The sequence below is a fragment of the Danio aesculapii genome, chromosome 6 (assembly GCF_903798145.1).
Source record: "Danio aesculapii chromosome 6, fDanAes4.1, whole genome shotgun sequence".
In the NCBI taxonomy this organism is placed as follows: domain Eukaryota; kingdom Metazoa; phylum Chordata; class Actinopteri; order Cypriniformes; family Danionidae; genus Danio; species Danio aesculapii.
This window is the reverse complement of record NC_079440.1, coordinates 42,164,061-42,187,252: the sequence shown is the minus strand read 5'-3', so window position 1 is coordinate 42,187,252 and position 23,192 is coordinate 42,164,061. Positions and strand designations below refer to the sequence as shown.

The window sequence follows — 23,192 nt, the reverse complement described above, 5'->3', positions numbered from 1 at the left end:
TCTGCTCGAAAGTTTTGCCACCCACCGCCCCCTGGCGTTCATTTGTTTTGCTAGAAAAATCGAAAGTGATAGTCGATGGTTATGAAACTGCCTCCATCCTGGCTCAAATATCAGGATTGCGCTTCTCTTCCAGCGTTGGAATAAAAGATCCAAAATGGCTGACGAAGGTGGGCAGTGACTTCACCGCATCCCATCCCCCTCCCTAAATATTAAAATCACATCTCCACTCCACGACAGATTCATCCACAACAATTTTACCAATCTTGTTGGCACTTATTCTAAGGTAGTCTCATAGTTCCCTCAAACTGTTTCCCTCATTTTTCCCTTCAAAGTGTTCATTTAGGCCTACCATTACGCGCCTGCAAATGGTAAGTAAATTATAGAATAGTTAGTAATAGCTAATGAGCAGGAACATTTTTTGTCAGTAAGCACGGTCTCACGGTGATTCTGATCAACTTGACCATCTCAAACTTTGCAAGTTCAAATTCAAGACCATTCTTTGTAACACCTAAACGTATCCAATAGGTGGTGCCGTTGACTAAACTAAGTGTTTTGGCACACAGTCTGCGTAGTTGGTATGGTTTACTGTTCAATTTTCAAGGAGACTCACCATTAAATACTTGCTCTGGAATAGTCAATCTGTTTGTTTCTGTCTTGTTTTATAATTATAGATGTAGGCCTATAAAGTTAAAGTATAGAGTGGCTTTCAAATCTTACATGAACTAACTGAAAATTTTTGTGTCTCTATCTATCTATCTATCTATCTATCTATCTATCTATCTATCTATCTATCTATCTATCTATCTATCTATCTATCTATCTATCTATCTATCTATCTATCTATCTATCTATCTATCTATCTATCTATCTATCTATCTATCTATCTATCTATCTATCTGTCTGTCTGTCTGTCTTTGTATCTGTCTGTCTATGTATCTGTCTGTCTGTCTGTCCGTCTGTCTGTCTATCTACGTATCTGTCTGTCTGTCTGTCCGTCTGTCTGTCTATCTATGTTTCTGTCTATCTGTCTGTGTATCTGTCTGTCTATGTATCTGTCTGTCTGTCTGTCCGTCTGTCTGTCTGCCTATCTATGTATCTGTCGATCTGTCTGTGTATCTGTGTATCTGTCTGTCTGTCTGTCTGTCTATGTATCTGTTTGTCTGTTTGTCTGTCTATGTATCTGTCTGTCTGTCTGTCTATGTATCTGTTTGTCTGTCTATGTATCTGTCTGTCTGTCTGTCTGTGTATCTGTCTGTCTATGTATCTGTCTGTCTGTCTGTCTGTCTGTCTGTCTGTCTGTCTGTCTGTCTGTCTGTCTGTCTATGTATCTGTTTGTCTGTCTATGTATCTGTCTGCCTGTCTTTCTGTCTGTCTGTCTGTGTATCTGTCTGTCTGTCGGTCTGTCTGTCTGTCTGTCTGTCTAAGTATCTGTTTGTCTGTCTATGTATCTGTCTGTCTGTCTGTCTGTCTGTCTGTCTGTCTATGTATCTGTTTGTCTGTCTATGTATCTGTCTGCCTGTCTTTCTGTCTGTGTATCTGTCTGTCTATGTACCTGTCTGCCTGCCTGTCTGTCTGTCTATGTATCTGTCTGTCTGTCTGTCTGTCTGTCTGTCTATGTATCTGTCTGTCTGTCTATCTGTCTGTCTGTCTGTCTGTCTGCCTGCCAGTCTATCTATCTGTCATAGTTATGTTTGTTGTTTCGTCTGTATGATAGTTGCACGTTTTCAAATCAGTATGGACGTGTTTTCATGTTCATGTCTCTTTGGAAGATGACGCTTTGTAAATTGGAGCCGTAGAGTGTCATAGTAGATTGACAAACAGCGAAACTTTCTCCCTTTTATCCTTGTTTCTGTCAGCGTTATCATCATTTCAGAGAGTGTTGCTGTTGCTGTCAAGCCAAAATCCCGTTGACCTTTTTACTATTGTCCTTCAAAGGATGCCCAGCCATCTATTTCTCCTCATTACCAAGGAAATGTGTCTGGTTTGGGGTGTGTATGTGAGGCACAGTGAATAGTAATCAACACTGTCAATGGCTCCCTGACTAATTAGCAGTGTGAGAAGGAAAGACAGAGTGTTTGTGGGCTATTTTATTTAGAGAATTAAATCTATTTTAACTGTAATTCTCCCTTACTTGTTCTTTTTAAAGGAGTATAGGGCTCAATTTTAAATGGAAAGAGCCATGTATTGATTATGTGTTGGTTATTTAAGTGGCTTTCCTGGCCTTCATGCCTTCAGGCTGTACAAATACATGCACTCAATCGAAATAAACCACTCTGTCTAGCTTTAATTAAAAATGTAAGTCAATTAGTTGATATTTTTATGTGGATTACACTCAGAAAATAAATAGATAGACAAGTAAGTGTTTAGTTTTTTTATTTACAGCATGTAGTCTCTTAACATGCCAGAATAAAAGTCTATAATAATGATTAATTATACAACAGCAAGGCTTTACAACAGCAAATATTTAGAAGCAATTTTCATACACTTTTTATTGATATCATCACACACGTAAATCACACACATTGCTGAAACATGCACACACACACACATACCCTCACACAGAAACTGGATGTTTTCAGTTTACAGATGGATCAGGTCACTTTTAAGCGTTTAGTCCACTAACTGATCCTACAGGATGCTTTGTTTCATTATACAGAGAGTGAATGATTTATTATTAGCCTTTATAATTTCACAAAGTTCCTCCAGTATAAATACTGTGTACATACTTAGTAGACATAAAGGTTAAAAACACAGTTTCCATGCCATGAAATGCACACAGCCTTTTCCAAGTTATGCACACACTTACACATGAGAATGGGGATCTAGTTAGTCCTTAGGGTTTCTCACTAGGTTTTGGATTACCCTGTACATTTCCACGATTTTTTAAAAGGCATATTATAGCCTTGATAACAGAATGTTTTATATAATAAAAATATTAACTTAACAAAAAAGTGTTTACCACCTCAAAAAAGAAAAAGTAATAAATACACCATTACAGTGGTGTTAGCAATACTTAGTGTCTGATTTAGTTGTTTCATTTCTTAAAGGGCACCTATTTTACCCCTTTTTCAAGATTTAAGATAAGTAGTTTGTGTCTCTAGAATGTGTCTTTAAACACCCATCAGATTGTTTATTATACCTTTCAGAATATTGGATTTTCTGCTCTGAACACAATATAGCTGTTTTTATTGCCTGCACCTTTAATGCCGGTTCTTCCCGCCCACGTTTCCACGCGCCTGTCAGAGTGTCTCTGTCTCCTACTGTGTCAGATAAACAGCACAGTGACAGACATGAAAGAACAGATCTCACGTAATGTTTGTGACAAATACTACAGTAAGAACTTTTCCAATGATTATTTGATGTGGAGTTAATTCAAGCCTTTCTGCAACGATGAGTCACACATAATGTTGTTACAAAGTTCTCGCACACACACACACACACACACACGCACACACACACACACACATAGCACGCATGTTTAACTTTGCTCTGTGCACAGAAAATGTGACAGGATACACGTTAATATCCACTACTGTATGGATATCCGTCATCTTAATGTACAAAATAAACGGTATTTAACATCCACAAACCGGGATTGAAGCGTCTTCTTTTATAATTGTACTGACATGCGGCTGTGGTGATGAAAACGGTAAAGTCGCTGTAATTCATTACAAACATGCGCTGTTTTAAAAACATTTTAAACTTGTAAAACTCATTCTTGATCATATTTGATGATAACTGATGATCACAGAGAGCTGAACAGATCTTTTAATCCCGGTTGCTTTGCGCACGTTCTGTCTTGTTGATATAATTTTATACGCGTTACTAAGGAGACATGTTAATAAGTGGGTGTCAATCAATTCGGTGGGCGGGAAAACCACACTCCTACGTCACGTTGCTGTGAGTGTCAAAATGGGAGGGATTTGGATCCCAGGACGTCAGGAAATAAAAAAAAGAGACTTATTGTTTATATCATCCCAATATGACTGTGGACATACCATACCTACACACAATTCTGTGCAAACAGCTTAAAAAAGATGATGTTTATCATAGGTGCCCTTTAATGAATATCCATTGTGCTACTGTGATAACTTTAGTGCAAATTATTTAAAAAAAATAACATGTTTGTAATCTTCAAATCAAAACATAATACACTCAAAAAAGCTGCTTGTACAAATTACTTATTTAAAATGAATTTAAAGAACACAATTCTTAGTTTTTAGGGGACAACTTAATTGTTTATGTTCAATCCACTTAGAGTTAACTTAATCGATCTGTGTTGGGACAACATGAAGGAATTGTGTGAAACCCTGCCTTTTTTACAGTGTTATTTGCTCTGCCGAAATGAGTTTAGTAAGTAATCTTGAATTAATGTCATTAAGTAATAAGTAATTAAGGGCACAAGGTCTAATTTGTTAACATACTTTAACATAAACTAGCGATTAACTAAAAATTGCTGGTTATTTCAACTGAAATTGTCTAAAATTTGGATAAATCCAATGTTGAATTAAGGTAACTTAAATCAAATATTTAACCCAGCGGTTGGGTTAGTTTCTATAACACCCAAAATTGGGTTGAAATAACCCAGGATTTTTTAAAAATTTAGCAACATAAACTAGTAACGTTTTTGCAACGTGTTAATAAAGGTAACACAAATATGATTTAACAAATAAAATTAAGTTAAAATGGCTTTGAATTGGCTGATATCAACATCGAGTAAGATTATTGAATGCCGTGTGTTAATTGTTATAAGCACATTTTGCCAAATTATGTTTATATCCGAGAGCAACAAAACAACATTTGAGCCCATAACCCAATCAAACCCATGCCTTTTTTATATCTTCATTATCATTGGACACACCCCTCACTCCTGATTGGCTTCTAGTGTGTTTTGCTTAGAGCATCTGTAATTAATTAATGTTAACAAATTAAAATTGACTGTAGCTACAATGCAATCAATCAATTAATTAGTAAAAAAATAAGATTTGTTTTCAGAGAATAGATATGAATGTATGTTGTCAGAATTCATTTTTAGCTTTTTCCCCATTTGAAATTCATATAAACTTAACTTAATGTTTTGAATTAAGATATAATTTAGATGCCCCTGAGACAACTTTTGTTTTACAAATCAACCCAACTGCCAATGAATCTTTACCTTTAAAAAAAACTGGAATTGCATCAAATAATAAAGTCAAATGCGTCAGTGTTGTTGACTTTGAAATCAGAAAGTATCCTCTAAATACAATTGAAATGAGTCTTGATGCTATATCATGTTGCCTCATTATTATATGTTGCTTATTCACTGGCATTAAATAAGTGATCTTGTATCTTTGTTTTTGAACAGTATGTTTGTTGTGTTTGCTAGTCAGGGTAGATGAGAAAGCCGCTGAACGTGCTGTATTTGTTGGTGTTTCCTCCGTGCACTTTCCCTCCATCGAGCTGCACACAGACCTCATCCCCTACATCTAAATGCAGGATCACACTGTTAGAGGCGTAGTCATAATTCTGATCTGCGTCCTGTGCGATCGCACTGGCCCTCACCTGAGAGAGGCAAAAAGAGAAACACAATGGCTGTAATGTTGTAAAAGAGTATAATCATCAAGGGAAAGAGAAGCATTCAGTGAATTACAAGCTGGTGAATGCATTTAAAATACATGTACAGATATGGAACGCATTTATACTTTTAAGATGCTTTTGCAATTAAATTTGAATGCATTTTAATATCACAACAGTATGGTATGGAGCCAGATCAGTCTGAAAAATAATACATTTACAAAATAAAATTCATTCATGTACAGCATAATTCACCTTTACAAAATCCAATTTGTAAACACAATCCATAAATACAACACACAATTTGTGAAGTAAAAATCATAAATATTTTTGCCAACTGAACTGGATTTGTGTATTTTCAAATCGTGTTTTGAATTTTCGAATTGAATTTGTGTATTTTTTAATTGTTTTTGAATTTTTTAATTGGGTTTGTCCATTTTTTAATTGTTTTTAAATTTTCAAATTGGATTTGTGTATGTTTAAATGAACAAATTGGATTCGTGTATTTTTGAATTGTAATTTGAATTTAATCACTGGATTTGTTTATTTTTGAATCGTGTTTTGAATTTACGAATTGGATTTGTGTATTTTTGAATCGTGTTTTTTGTATTTACGAGTTGGATTTGTGTAGTTTTGAATCGTGATTTGTATTTACGAGTTGGATTTGTGTAGTTTTGAATCGTGATTTGAATTTACGAATTGTATTTGTGTATTTTTGAATCGTGTTTTGAATTTTTGAATTGTATTTGTGTATTTTTGAATCGTGTTTTGAATTTTTGAATTGGATTTGTGTATTTTTGAATCATGTTTTGAATTTTTGAATTGGATTTGTTTATTTTTGAATAGTATTTTGAATTAACAAACTGGATTTCTGTATTTTCGAATTGTGATTTAAATTTACAAATTGTATTTGTGTGTTTATAAATCGTGTTTTGAATTAATGAACTTGATTTGTGTAGTTTTGAATTGCGATTTTGAAATCACCAATTGGATATGTATATTTTTGAATCGTGTTTTAAATTGGATTTGTGTGTTTCTGAATTGTGTTTTGAATTTACAAATTGGATTTGTGTAGTTTTGAAGCGTGATTTAAATTACGAATTGGATTTGTCTATTTATGAATCATGTTTTGAACTTATAAATTGGATTTTGTAAATGTGAATTGTGTTGTGGATTTATGCACTGTAAATGTTTTATTTTTGAAAGATATCTGGTTTCATATCTGGACCTTTATAATGCCAGTATATATTTAAATCATTGAATCTCATGGAAACAAGGTGCTCTTTTTTTCACACACATTAACATTCAGTCGTTTTGTCTTATGATTTCTCATCTCTTCCATGAGTATGCTGTGGGATATACAGGACAGACAGAGATAATAAAAGACCAAGAGAGAGCCAAGGTCCAAGGGAATAAAGCTTATTGATCTCGGTGCTGCATGTGTGTGGTGTGTAATTTATCAGCAAGGTTTATGCACAAAATCCATAAATTTGTTAAACAGTTAAACTAAGGTGAAATTTGCACGTTTCAACTTTATTCTAATATTTCATTTCTTATGTTTATTTTTGTCACGTCAGAAAAAAAGCTGTTTTCAGTAGAACAGACCCTAAAACATTTTAATCTGCTGGATTGTTTCAACGTACTCAACCAAATTAAATTTCTAAATTTTAGGGTTTGTATTTTACCCAAAAATTGGGTAAATTCCAGAATAAAAAAAGATCAAGTAAAACGCAATAACATGTAATTATTTTTGAAACGTCAGAATTAAAAATCACACACATCTGCCTTAATAAACGCCTATAAATGTCTTCAAGCAAAGGCTTTCATTTTTGCACTGTTAATTAATGTATGATCTCTGTATTGGTCCATGCATAATGAATGAGTTTAATAAGTCTGCTATTATAAAAGATCTATTAAAAGTATCTTTTTTAATCACCCATAACACACTTTCTACATTTCCCAATGTATTTCAGTAGCGTCTCCAATTGATCGACATTTACTTGAGTTGTGCTTAATTCTTCTCACATCCACTCATTAATTATCCCTGTCTTCCCCTCATCTTTCCCTCCCGCCACCTCTTCCCCCGTATCTGTTCTTTCCTCGCACCGTCTATCCATCTTTTTTTCCGCTGGAATCGTAATAAAATGCAGGTCACGCGCGTCTCTCCACTGCGCGTCTCGTGTTGGCGCGTGTCCCTGTCCAGTCTAAATCGGATTGATTAACGGCCCGAGGTGGCAGATCCCGCGGGAGGCCCGGGGCTGCGGCGGGGCCTCGCTTGCTCGGTAATTGCCCGGCGCAGTGGCTCGGCTGTTGCTCCTAATGGGGCCCACTCCTCAATAACTCCACTGTATCACAATAAACGGAGCCTCGCACCGACCACCGGTCAAATGGAGTCACCATGTATTAGCCGTGTGTGTGTGTGTGTGTGTGTGAGTGTGTGAAATAGAGAGAGACCGCTAGCTGGTCACAATGACTAAACGAGGATATGGATGCTGTGCTTTATTGGATGTGGATTGTGTTGTTTTCCTCAGTGATTTCAACGACCCGTCATCAGATTAAATAGCAGGTCTTCGGTTTAAACTATACAGACAGTTTCTGACAGAAAAGCGTGACGCTAATGCAAACGTATTCGTTAAATAAATTCAACAGCCTAATATTACGTTCAGAAAAACTCACAGATAATTGGTTGTGAAAGTAATTTATTTTATAAGACTTTTATGAATGCCAATAAAACAAACTACACATGGCACTTTCAAAGTTATTTTCATTTCCTTTTGTTTTTTATTTTAAAATAATCTTGTTTTCGAGTTTGGCCATTCATAAAAATGCAAAAATGTATTTATGGCAGTTCTTTCCTCTAAGATAATCTTTGGGCTGTGCTGTATATAACCAGTGGTGGAAAGTAACATATTACAAATACTCAAACTACCATAATTGAGTAGTTTTTCTCTAGAATTGTAATTTACTAAGTAGATTTAAAAATGTGTACTTTTACTTTCCCTTGAGTACATTTTTATCCAATACATCTGTACTTTTACTCCACTATTATCCTTCAACCTGCAGTCACTACTTTATTCCTTGTCTATGGTGATTGGTTAAAGTAAAAAAAAAAAAAAAAATCAGTCCTGTGATTCCCGTCCAATCAAATCGCACAAAGGAATTAAATCGCATCATTCTGAACAACCCCAAGACATGGGCGCTTTATAAATGCAGCAAACCCTTTGGAAGCATTTAAAATGTCCAAGAAGATTTCGAAAAATCTTTACACACAATGACCCAAGTTTATAGACTGCATGTCACTGATGAGAAAATAAAGGATGTTGACTGTATGATGACTGAAATCGGCAAATTAAATGGAACGAATGAAGAATGGAAAGAAGGGCAGAAGGGCCGAGCAAGGAATGGAAGCACTGAACTAATGAAGGAAGGAAGGACCAACTGAATTCAAGGAAGGACTTAATGAACTAAGGAACGAAGGAAGGAATGAACGAATGAATAACTGAACAAAGATCCAAATAAAGGAAGGAACAAAAGAATAAAGGAAAGAATAAATGAACGAATGAAGAGAGGAACGAAGGAAGGACCAAACAGATACATCTACTCTTCTTGCACTACATTTTTTGGGCAAGTAATGTTCCATCACTGTAAATGACTAAGTACATTTCTTATAATTAAACACTGCTACTTCTACTACGATAATGATAATAAATATTTTATAACTAGATATTAAAGTTTGAGGACAAACTTTATGGTGGCTTGAAAAGCCGAGTCTGAATTAGCATGTTACTAGCATGAATTAGCAAGTAACTAGCATGATTCTAACATAAATTAGCATGTAACTAGCATGATTCTAGCATGAATTAGCATGTTACTAGCATGTTTCTAGCATGAATTAGCATGATTCTAGCATGAATTAGCATGTTACTAGCATGTTTCTAGCATGAATTAGCATGTTACTAGCATGAATTAGCAAGTAACTAGCATGATTCTAACATAAATTAGCATGTAACTAGCATGATTCTAGCATGAATTAGCATGTTACTAGCATGTTTCTAGCATGAATTAGCATGATTCTAGCATGAATTAGCATGTTACTAGCATGTTTCTAGCATGAGTTAGCATGTTACTAGCATGAATTAGCAAGTAACTAGCATGATTCTAACATAAATTAGCATGTAACTAGCATGATTCTAGCATGAATTAGCATGTTACTAGCATGTTTCTAGCATGAATTAGCATGATTCTAGCATGAATTAGCATGTTACTAGCATGTTTCTAGCATGAGTTAGCATGTTACTAGCATGTTTCTAGCATGAATTAGCATGTTGCTAGCATGATTCTAGCAAGAATTAGCATGTTACTAGCATGTTTCTAGCATGAATTAGCATGTTACTAGCATGTTTCTAGCATGATTTAGCATGTTATTAGCATGATTCTAGCATGAATTAGCATGTTACTAGCATGATTCTAGCATGAATTAGCATGTTACTAGCATGTTTCTAGCATGAATTAGCATGTTACTAGCATGATTCTAGCATGAATTAGCATGTTACTAGCATGATTCTAGCATGAATTAGCATGTTATTAGCATGATTCTAGCATGAATTAGCATGTTACTAGCATGATTCTAGCATTAATTAGCATGTTACTAGCATGATTCTAGCATGGATTAGCATGTTACTAGCATGATTCTAGCATGGATTAGCATGTAACTAGCATGAATTAGCATGTTACTAGCATGTTTCTAGCATGAATTAGCATGTTACTAGCATGATTCTAGCATGAATTAGCATGTTACTAGCATGTTTCTAGCATGAATTAGCATGTTACTAGCATCATTCTAGCATGAATTAGCATGTTACTAGCATGATTCTAGCATGAATTAGCATGTTACTAGCATGTTTCTAGCATTAATTAGCATGTTACTAGCATGTTTCTAGCATGAATTAGCATGTTTCTAGCATGATTCTAGCATGAATTAGCATGTTTCTAGCATGAATTAGCATGTTATTAGCATGATTCTAGCATTAATTAGCATGTTACTAGCATGATTCTAGCATGAATTAGCATGTTACTAGCATGATTCTAGCATGGATTAGCATGTAACTAGCATGATTCTAGCATGAATTAGCATGTTACTAGCATGTTTCTAGCATGAATTAGCATGTTATTAGCATGATTCTAGCATGAATTAGCATGTTACTAGCATGTTTCTAGCATGAATTAGCATGTTACTAGCATGATTCTAGCATGAATTAGCATGTTACTAGCATGTTTCTAGCATTAATTAGCATGTTACTAGCATGTTTCTAGCATGATTTAGCATGTTATTAGCATGGTTCTAGCATGAATTAGCATGTTTCTAGCATGAATTAGCATGTTATTAGCATGATTCTAGCATGAATTAGCATGTTACTAGCATGATTCTAGCATGAATTAGCATGTTACTAGCATGTTTCTAGCATGAATTAGCATGTTACTAGCATGACTAGCATGTCACTATCGTGTTGCTAGCACCTTTCTAGCAAGATTAGCATGTCAGTAGGATGTTAAAACTGTTAGCGTGTGTTAGAATAGCTAGTCACAGTCTCTGGGACAGTTGCTAGGGTGCTGAAATTGGTTGCTAGGGAGTGGCTAGTAAGTTTAAAGGTAATCAGTGATTGGCTGCTGGCTAGACTGAGTTGAATGAGGCCAGACTCTAGTCTGTAGGACAGTCTGATGTAGAGTTATGAGCTCACAAAGGTTGATCCAATGTTAAGTAAATGGGAGTCTTTTACAATGGAAGTCTATGGGACAGTTGCTAGGGTGCTGTAAGTGGTTGCTAGGGAGTGGCTAGTAAGTTAAAAAGTCATCAGTGATTGGCTGCTGGCTAGACTGAGTTAAATGAGTCCAGTTAGAAGTCTGTAGGACAGTCTGATGCAGAGTTATGAGCTCACAAAGTTTGACCCAATGTTAAGTCAATGGGACTTTTGGGATTTTTCTGGGTCGTTTTTCGGAAAACCCAAGGTCGGATCAGTTAGAAAAGATATAGCAACCCGAGTCAGACCAGTTTGAAGGTTTGACGAAAGTTTGAAGTATGTAGCTTGAAAGGCCTAGGAGGAGATACACTTAGAAATTAGTCTCAGAAGAAGAAGAAGAATAATAATAAGTTTAAGATAGATAACAATATGCTGGCTTTTCAAGCCACCATAATGACAGTCGTCTGGCATACACAGTGTGTAACCTCAGAATATATCATGTTCTCCACTGTTAAAGGTTAACCCTATGATTTATGAATTCATGAATGAACCATTTATCTCCAGTAATTTTGTATTCATACAAATCCCCTGTTTCTGAGTAACATTTAAGAGGCTAATTGGTTATGTGACTGCAGGGCTCCTTGTATGACTGATTTAGCTTGAAATAGAGCTTCACCTTCTGCATTGGTTGAGAAAGACGAGGGATAATTCATTCAATTTCAATCGTATCTTTTATGTTGCCATACATGTGCATTTGTACAAGTCTTTCTGCAAACAATCTTAGTTGAAGTGTTTTTGAAGGTCAGGACAGTGAGTGCAATAGGAGATGCTACTTTTATGAACCCACATCCATGAATGCATGAAAAGAATGAATTAATGTTCCACACTTAAGTACAACATTGTTTGACACTAAAGCTACAGTACATAATCACAAAGCCAGATCCCTATCCCTATCGCAAAAACATCTGCATTCACATGAAACTACTGAAACAAAAATAGTAGACATGCCAGACCAGTATGTGGTGCTGTAATTCTCATCTATACGCTAAAAAAATGAAGTCTGCAAAATTGTTGCAAACTATTTAAATTTAAATATTAAATTTAAATTTGTTTAAATTTAGCCCAAATAAATTGTTTACAACCACTTAATTACTCCCTTGGCCGTTTTTATCGAAGTTGATATGTAGACGCACCATTTTGGTGTTTCGTAACATCTAATTGTTACAAGGTGGGTCGTTAGCTCAACCCCCAACCTGGAGGACAAGGACATACACATATTCACTACAGACAATTTAGCTTACTCAATTCACCTATAGCGCATGTCTTTGGACTTGTGGGGGAAACCGAAGGAAAACCATGTGGACATGGGGAGAACATGCAACCTCCACACAGAAATGCCTACTGACCCAGCCGGGGCTTGAACTAGCGACCTTCTTGCTGTGAGGTGACAGCACTACCCACTGCGCCACCTTACAAATTTTTTGGAAAATCTAAGGAATCATCTTTGAATCATTTTTTTAGTGTAGGCATAAAAGGCCGGCCCTGGCCCGGTTGAAGGAGGTGTGTCAGAGCACGGTTCGGTTGGGCTTTGGTGCAAGTGAGTTCAAAGTGCACATGAGCCTGAAACAGTAGACGTGACGTCACTTTTAAGGGACTGGTTCATATGGATTTATTAATCATTCTTAATTTTCAATGAACGCGAACTGTCATAGTTTATTAAAGAAGCAAACGCCTCGCTCGAAAAGCAGGAGGACTTTTACGATAATTTATCAGCATCAAAAGTTGTGGATCTGTGACTCAAAATATTTGACTGTGTGTGTCACTGCTTCCCAAACAACAAAAATAATGCAAAACAATATAACTAATGCAACCTCCACTGTGCTGAGCAAGAGCACTTCTCTTCTGATAAACTGAATAGTCACATCATCGATGACGTAAGCGTGCTCAGGTTCGGAAGGCAAAATGCAGTGTGAGTGCAAATCATCATGATTTGGCAAGGTTCAAGGCAACTGTAGTGTGAGTACGTCTTGGTTCACAATTTGTTTTTTATGACTGAATTTTTATATAAAACAAACCAAAAAATGCAACAAATGAGTTTACTAATTTTGCGATTTAACATACAGAACCTCTAAAGTGCTGTGTGCTAAATGTGTTCATTGTATGTGTGCATATTTTATTCAGTGTAAACAAGAGCTTATAAAATGTTTAAAAATGTCAAAACACTAGTTATAATTACAAACATCCCCCATTACAAACAAAAAGTTTTAATCTGCTGCAATAACATTTCTGATGTCTACATTGAGAGCGGCACAGATGGGTTTGGGTTCATTCTGCTGTGACGACCCCTTATAAAACAGGGACTAGTCGGCACCAGTCGTGTAGTGGTTAGTGTGTTGACACATGCACTCCAGTGCTCATGGCGACCCGAGTTTGTGGTCCTATGCTGATCCTTCCCCTATCTCTGCTCCCCACGCTTTCCTGTCAATTCTCTCTACTGTCCTATAAATTAAAGGTGAAAACCTGAAAAAAAAATCTAAATAAAACAGGGACTAAACCAATGGAAAATAAATGAATGAATGTTTGCATTGAACTGTAATCTTTTGTTCATTTTCCTTCAGCTAAGTCTCTTTTTTCATCATGGGTCACCACAGCGGAATGAACTGCCAACTATTCCAGCATATATTTTACGCAGCGGATGCCCTTCCAACAGCAACCCAGTACTGGGAAACATCCATACACTCTCATTCACACTCATACACTACAGTCAATTTAGTTAATTCAATTCACCTATAGCATAAGTCTTTGCACTGTGGGGAAACCGGAACACCAGGAGGAAACCCAAATGAACACGGGGAGAACATGCAAACTCCACACAGTAATGCCAACTGACCCTGCTGGGACTCAAACCAGCGACCTTCTTCATCAAAACTATACAAATAAAAAACACGTACGCTTAAGCCTTCTGTCCTTTTTGTGTTAGCATTTTGTGACATCATGTCCGGTTTTCGGTTTGTTTATATGTCTTTGCTCCATGTTGTATTCACATAAAACTCAGTATTTCAAAAGTGACGACATGGTGGCTCAGTGGTTGGCATTTCTGTGTGGAGTTTACATGTTCTCCCAGTGTTTGTGTGGGTTTCCTCTGGGTGCTCCGGTTTCCCTCACAGTCCAAAGACATGCCGTACAGGTTAATTGAACTAAATTATCTGTAGTGTATGTGTGTTGGTGGTTCATTCCGCTGTGGTGACTCCAGATGAATAAAGGGACTAAGCCAAAGGAAAATGAATGAATGAATGAATGAATGAATGAATGAATGAAACCTGAGAAGTGTGAACCAGAGTCTTATGCAGCAGGTTGATTTATATTTTATTCAGAATGTCCTCTCTTCACAAACACACTGAGTTTGCATTAGACTGACCTTTTATTTATCACAGGGCACTGAGAGCACTGGAAATGAGAGCTAGAGATCCGAATAAAGAAAGTAAGAGGCACCGAAAGAAAAAATCAGTAACCAGGGAAAAGTGGTTAACGAGTTTCTAACGCAACAGCTGCGAAAGCCTGTCAAGTTACAGTGGGATTACCTTATTAACTATATTAATTAATTAATTGGAGGATGTAAACTCATTAGCTGCTGTGTAATTGACAGGATGTTCAAGGCTTTTCTAACAGCTTCTCTACATCACACTGTAATTAGTGCCATGTTACTTTGACGAGACCACCGAGAGGGAGATTTTTTTCGAGGTGGAGGTGAAGTGCTCGAGATGAACCACAAGTAAAACGATAGTCGTACAATGGGATGAGAAGAGACATGTTTACATAGCCGAGAATCAATTACTGAATTAATTAACTGAATTTGTAATGAGAAACAAATTGGCTGGCTATTCTGCTTGAGTGACATTAATTTGTGGATGTTGAGCTCCTCGCTGCACTCCTCATGATGCTGTTTTCATTTCTTATTCAGCCCCATGCAATCTATTCCTGCCACGAGGAGCCAAACTTCAACTAATAAGTGGCATTTTACGAATACATTAATATTCAGAGCTCACTAAAAACAAAAATAACTGCCACAATATCGCCGCAGTTTCAGGCTGCAGAGTTTTGCCTGTCTCAAAGTGTGTTGAAATCTACCTGTATTAGACAAAAGATCATAGGCTGTGCTTGTAGTATCAGTTTGTGTAAATCTGTGACCCGCAATGAGGTCAGAAGTCCTTTCTGGTTCTCTCTCTCTCTCTCTGGCTTACACACGCGCTCACTCATGCTGTCGTTTTGCTCATCTATCTTACTTACGCTGATCTGATGCTGTCTGTGTCTCTGGCCTCGCAGTAACACTTTCTCCCGACCTCTCTGTCGGCTCTCCTCTGATTAGCCATCCATCTTCCTCTCCTCCGTTCATCTCTCTATCATCCCACACCATTTTACTGCCCCCCATTGTACACCCTCTGCTTCTGGGTGGGCTTGCACTTTCAGATTTCACATATTTTTTTGAGAGCTTGGTATAATAAATATGACTTAAATATTTTTTTTTTCGCCTAAAATACACACAGCAGGCACAGATCGTCAACATGACGTCAGATTAACATTGTACCCCAACGTCTTGGGGACGTTGCATTTTGTTTGGAAATTAAAATCGGGTTGATGTCAGAACTCGACGTCAATGTCCAACGTCCAACCTAAAATCAACCAAATATCAACATTTAATGATGTTACAGCTTGACGTTATGTGGATGTTACCAGTATGACATCTATCTGATGTTGGAGTTTGGTTGCCAAACCTGACGAATAATGTCAGTATGTGACATCAATATGACATTGGTTTAAGATGTTAACACGACATTAGATTTTAGTCACTTTCTAACACAACCTAAAATAAACCAAATATCAACGTCATTTGATGTCATTATTGTACATCAATATAACATTTTCCTTAGATGCTGGCTAGACATTGAATTTTGGTCACCTGACATCACGACCTAAATCAAACCTAATATTAACGACTTGTGTGCCTGCTGGGTTGTGATATGAGCAAGTTTTCCAACATGTTGCACAAAACAATGACTGAATGTGCGCACAAAATTTACTTAAAAAATTTTTATTCTCCTTGTATTCCACAGAATAAGAAAGCTTGGAACAAAACTAGGGCCTAAAATTAACATTCACTAAGTGATAAATACTAAAAGTAAAAATTGTCTGATTTCACCAGCCGGCCAAATTTTTACAAAATAATTTTAAAAATGCCTAAGAAACATTACGTTTAGTATTTAGCAGTTTTATCCAAAGCAACTCATACCCAGAGCAGTGTTTGGTGCCTTGCTCTAGGTAATCATCTCAATTGTGGTATTGAGGTTGGAAGAGAGTTATTCTGGTTATTCACTTCCCCACCTACAATCCCTGCTGGAGCCGAGACTCAAACATGTGTTTTCATCTGTAACGTACAGGACAGTAGAGAGTAATGACAGGAAAGTGTGGGGAGCAGAGAGAGGGGTAGGATCGGCATAGGACCTTGAGGCAGGAATCAAACTCAGGTCACCGTGAGCACCAGAGTGCATGTGTCGACGCACTAACCACTAACCACTGGCATCGACGAACATGTGACCTTTGAATCACAAGACAAAGGCTGTGTCTGAAACCACCTACAACTCAGTAGGTACTGCATTTGAATTTAAACTAATTGAATTTTACTCTGCAGTTAGATAAGTACGTTCTATACAGTATAAATGTGAGCAGTATGAATGGAACTAAATACCAAGACTCATGTGAGACCCTTGAACAAAGCAATGAACCCCCTAAAATCACTTTCCCACTATGCTGGCAATGTGTTCACAGTGTGGGTTAAATGCAGAGAGTAGGACACCATACTTGCCCACATATAATAGCTTTTCCTTTTCTTTTCTAATTTGTCAAAAACTAAAAAAGTTGCATTTTCCTGTGAGTTGTGAGCTGATATTTTAAGATATTTATGTCTGGCACATTTTCGTCAGTCACAAGGCACTGGAAGGTGTGGTAAAAAATAGTTTTAGGGCTCACACAAAAGGTTGATTATAAAAGATGACAGAATTTAAACTATCCCTTTAAGAATAATCCAAAACTCATGTTGGTGTGGTGGTGTGTATGTTTGTGAGAATGCTTTGAGAGGACCTTGAGATGGGCTAAATAATTTAGCTAAGGGGAGAGATAATTAATGAGGGCAAAGATAGACATTTGGCAGAGTGTGGCTCTGTGTGTGTGTTTGTGTGTGGCCCAGGTGGAAAAGAGGGAATCTCATCTTAAAGACATGAATGATTTAACACAAGAGGAGATCACTGGAATGACAATCTATGCAATACACCATGCCATACACTGCCTAAGCTTACTCTCCTCATCTTCTCACTTTCTCCATCTCGTCCTCCACTTAATGGAAGATATGTTGAATACCAGAGCAGTCTGGTTTATGGCCCACAGCACATGAGCTATTTTATATACAGTAATATTATATTTTTAGTGTGAGTAGCACTGGTTCTTTCTGCAAGAGTAAGTGCTTGCCTACTTATTGCTCAGATCTGAATGTTTTGGGGCTGTTCATAATTTTAAATGTGGCCTGCTTCACATTCATGTGTGAACTGATTCTAGTCATGAACTGATTCGCATTCACAAATCAATAAGACCACATAAAGCATGCTGTCATATGTCATAAACAAGATGAATATGAGAATATGCAGAAATACAGAAAAACTTTTTTAAATGTATTGTGCAACCCTTTAAAGGGCCATGAAACTCTTTCAGTTCAAGTCTAACTCAGAATTTTTTTCCAAAAATCCTTTGAGATGGGCGTGGAGTGGTGCGAGCAGAAGGAGGAGTGGGCGTAGAGCAGGAGAAAAAAAGGGGAGCAAACAACTGATGTCAATTGGCTCACAAAATGAGACAAAAACCATGAGACCCATGATTTTAAAGTTTACAAAGTAATTAAATGCCCTGTATACATTTGTTATTCGTAACTTCATATACAAATAACAACAATTTGTTATATCATCATAAAGATAATTGTTTATATAAATACTATAAATGAGAAGGAGTTCTCTCCTCTTCAATCCCTGGGTCTGAATGCAGACACAGTGGATAGCAGTGCAGCAAGTCTCTTGTCATGTCTATTCCAACCATTAACCCTGCTGGTAATCAAGAGGATTTTAAACATAGGCGAACAGCAGCACGGATATAGGCAATGTATCTGAATGGTAACGAACTCAACTGATAAAAGACCAATATTCCCCAATTCTCATACAGCACTCCTGACAAAAAATGCTTTCTGCAAATCAACAGCTTTGCTGTATCGGCCCTGACAGAATTGCGGTAAAAAACACGCAACGAACCACGTGGATCATGGAAACAAATAAACCGTGCACAGACACGGCCTCACTCACAGCTTGGCAGGTCTGCCTTGCCTTCGGAAAGCAGGTGCTCTCATGAATAATAAAGAAGCAGGGTCTTCTAAGAAAACTCCGCTATGAATAATAATGATAATCCGATGTATCATCACTTCACTAGCAGATTCGCGATACGTCACCGATTTTGATCCTGCCCCAAAAATTATTTTAAACCCGGAAGATAAAATTAGCTGACAAAAGCTATAAATTATCCAGTTTTCCCCACAATTAAAGCTAACAGGTGATTTTTCTTTGCTGATTCTCAACACACACAAATCTGTTAAAATAAAAATAAAAACTACTACAGGGTGTCTTGAACCTTTACGTTTAGGTTGTAAGAGCTGTCACAGGAATAACTCGATTGACAAGTGTGCAACTGTCTGTCATATATATGTAAATGTAACATTTTTAGAGTGGCATTGCAAAACCTCTAACCTGTATTAAACCTGTTGCATGTGCAAGTTGCCGAATCAGACTGGAAATGATCAGATTCCACGTGGTTTGCTGTTCACACATTGTCATAAAAAACCCAATAAATGATCTCAGTCACAATATTATTATAATTATTTTTTTTATATTTATTTCTGATGTTATTATTATTATTATTATTATTATTATTATTATTATTATTATTGCATTATTTTGCTTTAGATTCTAAATTGATCATTCGCCATTTTTCCTCTCGCTTTTTTGATGAATTGACTGGCTCAAAATGAGAATCCATTGAGATTAACTTAGCATGCAGAGCTTGAGCATTTGAATCAACCAATTTAGCCGTGTAGGTTCATATGCATAGGTTCACTGAAAATAACATTTCCACCTATAGTATTTTACAGATGCACTTATTGGATCACAAAGCTGTGAATTCACTAATCATTTGTCTTTTGTTCTGGATCATGTATGATGAACAGGCAAAGGGCATTAATGCAGGTTTTATGCCATGTTAATGACAGTGTGATGAAGGGAAGCTGACAGGTTGCTCCAGACTCATTAAAGGGTTTTCATCACTTCCTGTCATATGTGTCTGTCACAAAGAGCTAAAAGCTCCAGGAAATCGTGTATGTGTGTGTGAAAAAGACTGAGACAGTGTGTATGTAAACACATGTTGCCAGGGGAATTTTTATATCTCTTTGGATAATCCCCGCTTTTTGTTCCACTACTAAAAATCAAAACTGAGCGGTTGAGTTGAGAGCGCCTGAATCCCAGATCCGTGTCATGTTTCACCAGATGGAGAGGTTTTTTCTCTCCTTACTTTTTCATTTATTCTAAATCCACGGGTCCTGTGAGGACTGTCTCCAGCTGTTGCATTTCGTTCCACTCCAGAGAGACACAAAGAGAGAGCATTTGCTTGTTTGTGTGATGTACAATTGTCCTTTTTCATTGGGATGTTGTTACCTATAGCTATTTGTGATTGGTGATATTTGTCGACTAGACTGCTTAAATTCAGGCACATGTCAAATTTAACTCATTCTGACATGTTTTGAAATTATATACTCTTTGTTATACTAGTTAAGTCCTCATTGTCTTTTTATTTATTCTAAATTGATGTTCTTATTGGCAAGCATCTTCAGCAAGGTTTAGAGTGATAGGCTGAGAAAATGACTGCTGAATAATTCAGCAGCTGCCTTATTGGATCCTATTTGAATGCTAAATGTATTCCTTAATCATACCTTGGCAAATCTAATATTTGTTTGAAATTACCATCAAATCAGATGCTTGTTTTTAATACACTTCATTCATGTCTGACCTTTGTCTATGTAAAGTACCTCTAAAAACTTAGCAAACTTTAGAGTGAATCAAAAAATGATTCAGATGCTAAATGTGGAAGTCTTACCAAACTCCCTTTACACTATCTTTCACTTAATTATAAAAAAAATATATGAAGTATTTTATTTTTAATTTATTTGGAATACCTGATTCTGATAGGTCAGTTACAACATCCCAAATTGTGCTAATCCCTGATAATAACCAGCAAACACTTATATCACAGGCTTTTATCATCTGGGCAGGGGGGGTCACCAGGGTCATCTGGGCTCACATTTTACCAATGTCTGTGTTTTCTTTGATCGAATCTGTGACTAAACCTGTTGCACTATTGCAGTGGTTCTCAATTCCAGTCCTCAGCCCCCTGCCTGCACAGTTTGTATGTGTCTCCAATTTGATACACAGAAATCAGTTCATGGATCTCTCTGTTAACAAGCTGATGATCTGAATCAGATGTTTTAGGTAAGGAAGACATACAAAATGTGCAGGCTGCCCTGCACATATTGTGTGTCTTACAAAATGGCCCGAGGAGCGGAATTGAGAACCACTGCACTATGTAATGCAATGTTCTACCAATCAAAGTACATGAATCCCAAATTGTTACACTGATTGAATTGTGCCTAAATCATGGTAAATGTTTTAGTTATCACTCCTTTGAATGGTACTGTATTTCAGGAAAGACACAAACAACCTATACCGTCGTATAAGTTGGAGTTTTTATGGATGATTTGTGTTTTATGTGGTGAAAAGCAGTGTAATGTCTCTAATGCCTTTAATGTGCATCTAGTTTTTTCTTGCCACTTGTTAGCATCTGCATTCAGTGAGATTCTAAAATATTTCAACTCAATTAAATATTAAATATTTTGCCTCCAATTATTTACTTATGTAGTAGGCAGTCATGCAATAAGTGGGATAATGCACATCCATCCAGATGACATCACAAAACAATCTGCACCGGATGTACATGATCCCTTACTTAATTATTTTATCTTACATGCAACTTTGCTTTTCGACAGCATGTTTGCTACTCAGAATTTAAAAAGAAATTTTGCTAAATGGAATTTGAAAACATTCTCAGTTCTTTTCTCCAAGAGTCTTTTTGTTTACACACACACACACACACACACACACAGATCTCCTACCTGTCCATTTTTTTTTAGGTCGGCCCACATGCTTGTTCCATCTCCGCCCCTCATGAGCACGTGATAGGTGAAGAAGTAGATTCCAGGAAGAGGGCAGGTGAACTTGCCTGTGGTAGGCTCATAGTAATTCCCTACATTTGTCACCACATCATCAAACTTGAGTACCTCGGTCCCCTCATGTTGCTTGCGCAGACCAGCATAGAAGGCGATTTTGGGGCTGTAGAAGGATGGAATGTATCCCCCAGGGCCTGGACCTGGAGGTCCAGGTGGACCTGGTTTTCCTGGTTCACCAGGTGGCCCACGTGGACCGGGGGGACCTGGTAGGCCTTGGTTTCCACGAAACCCCGACTTGGCTCCTCCTTTGCGTCCAGGGATGTCGTGAGGAGGAGGTGAAACAGGTGTTAGTTCATTGGTGGGTGTTAAAGAGTCACAGACCATCTTGCAGCTGCCAAGCATTTCATAATGTGTACCTCCACCACCAGAACCACCCAGTTTGGTGCTATGGACCAATAGTGGAATAGTGACCAGCAGCACCAGCACCATGGCCACGCCCACTGCCGCGCCAATAACGCGCTTCCTGCGGCTGAGGCGTGAGGCAGCGATAGAGAGGAAGTCCTCCTCTCCTTTAGAAGAAACAGGCCCGGCCAGAATGATCTCTGGGAAGGAAAAGGGACTACGGTGAAATAGAAACTCTAACGAGAGAGTAAAATGTAATTAAATGCTGGTTGTGTCTTAGAATTGTTTTTCCATCCAGCAACACCTCCAACAACAAAGCAGATATCCGTCATGGAATAAATGTTGTTTGTGTTCATTTGCTTTAAAAAGGTTAAATTTCTGTATTTTTTGCTCTGCTTTACTACATTAAATCACAACAGGCAGCCCTCTAACCACTACTCGCTCTTGTGAGTGACGCCCAGTTATCGCTCCATAGAAACAGCAATTCTGGATGATCCAATGGGTTTATATTGTCATATAAATATATATTGCTTGTCTGATATAAGCAACATGTGGGATTTGGTGTCTCCAAATTTTCGCCCGTGGATGGAGATTCTATCAGGTGATGTGGAGGTGTATTTCTCAGGGGTTGCTGTGCAACGGTGATGTCTCCCTATAGATTAATGGAGAGACAGCGTTGTGGCTTAAGCTTCAATGAGAAGTTCAAGAAGCGTTCTGGAGAATTTCCAGCAAAGTCCATGTCCACTGCAGCATTTAAACAAACTGCCCCCCCTCTCACAGAAGAAAGCTGTGGTTGTGATTCAAAATGATCGAAAACAATCCACGTTATAAACAATTTTCTCCTTTCATGACAGTCTAAACCTTCAAGCGCTTCGGTTTAAGCAATTCGCTTGGAAACGTCCTGTGACTCTGATGGTAAATAGATGGGGAGATATACAATAATATTAAAGCAAGCTCACACAGCACTCTGGGTGATTTTCAATCCTTGCTGGTCTTCATCAAACTTCAGGTCCCAAGATCAAGCTCCTCTGACATCTTGACATGTGAGTTTTTTATTAGCAAAATTGTTAAACCTACAACACATAAAGAGCAACAGATATTTGAATGCTTAGTAACAGGATTATTTTAGTATTTTTAATGAT

The 23,192-nt window shown here is 37.3% G+C and overlaps 1 protein-coding gene across 1 annotated transcript; it reads right to left on the bottom strand.

The window, feature by feature from the left end:
- Positions 1-5,060: 5,060 nt before the first annotated feature.
- On the bottom strand, positions 5,061-22,919 carry c1ql4b (complement component 1, q subcomponent-like 4b). Its single transcript, XM_056459115.1, has 2 exons — positions 21,595-22,919; positions 5,061-5,541 (listed from the first exon to the last, which is right to left on the bottom strand). Exons 1-2 carry the CDS (start codon positions 22,135-22,137, stop codon positions 5,362-5,364), a joined length of 723 nt encoding a protein of 240 aa, XP_056315090.1. The 5' UTR covers positions 22,138-22,919; the 3' UTR covers positions 5,061-5,361.
- Positions 22,920-23,192: the final 273 nt, after the last annotated feature.

Excerpts from the sequence above, each read along its gene's own strand:
- c1ql4b (XM_056459115.1), bottom strand. The coding sequence starts at position 22,137 with ATGGTGCTGGTGCTGCTGGTCACTATTCCACTATTGGTCCATAGCACC. Across the intron at positions 5,542-21,594 it reads ACCTAAAAAAAAATGGACAG|GTGAGGGCCAGTGCGATCGC; the intron begins GTAGGAGATCTG and ends TGCCTCTCTCAG.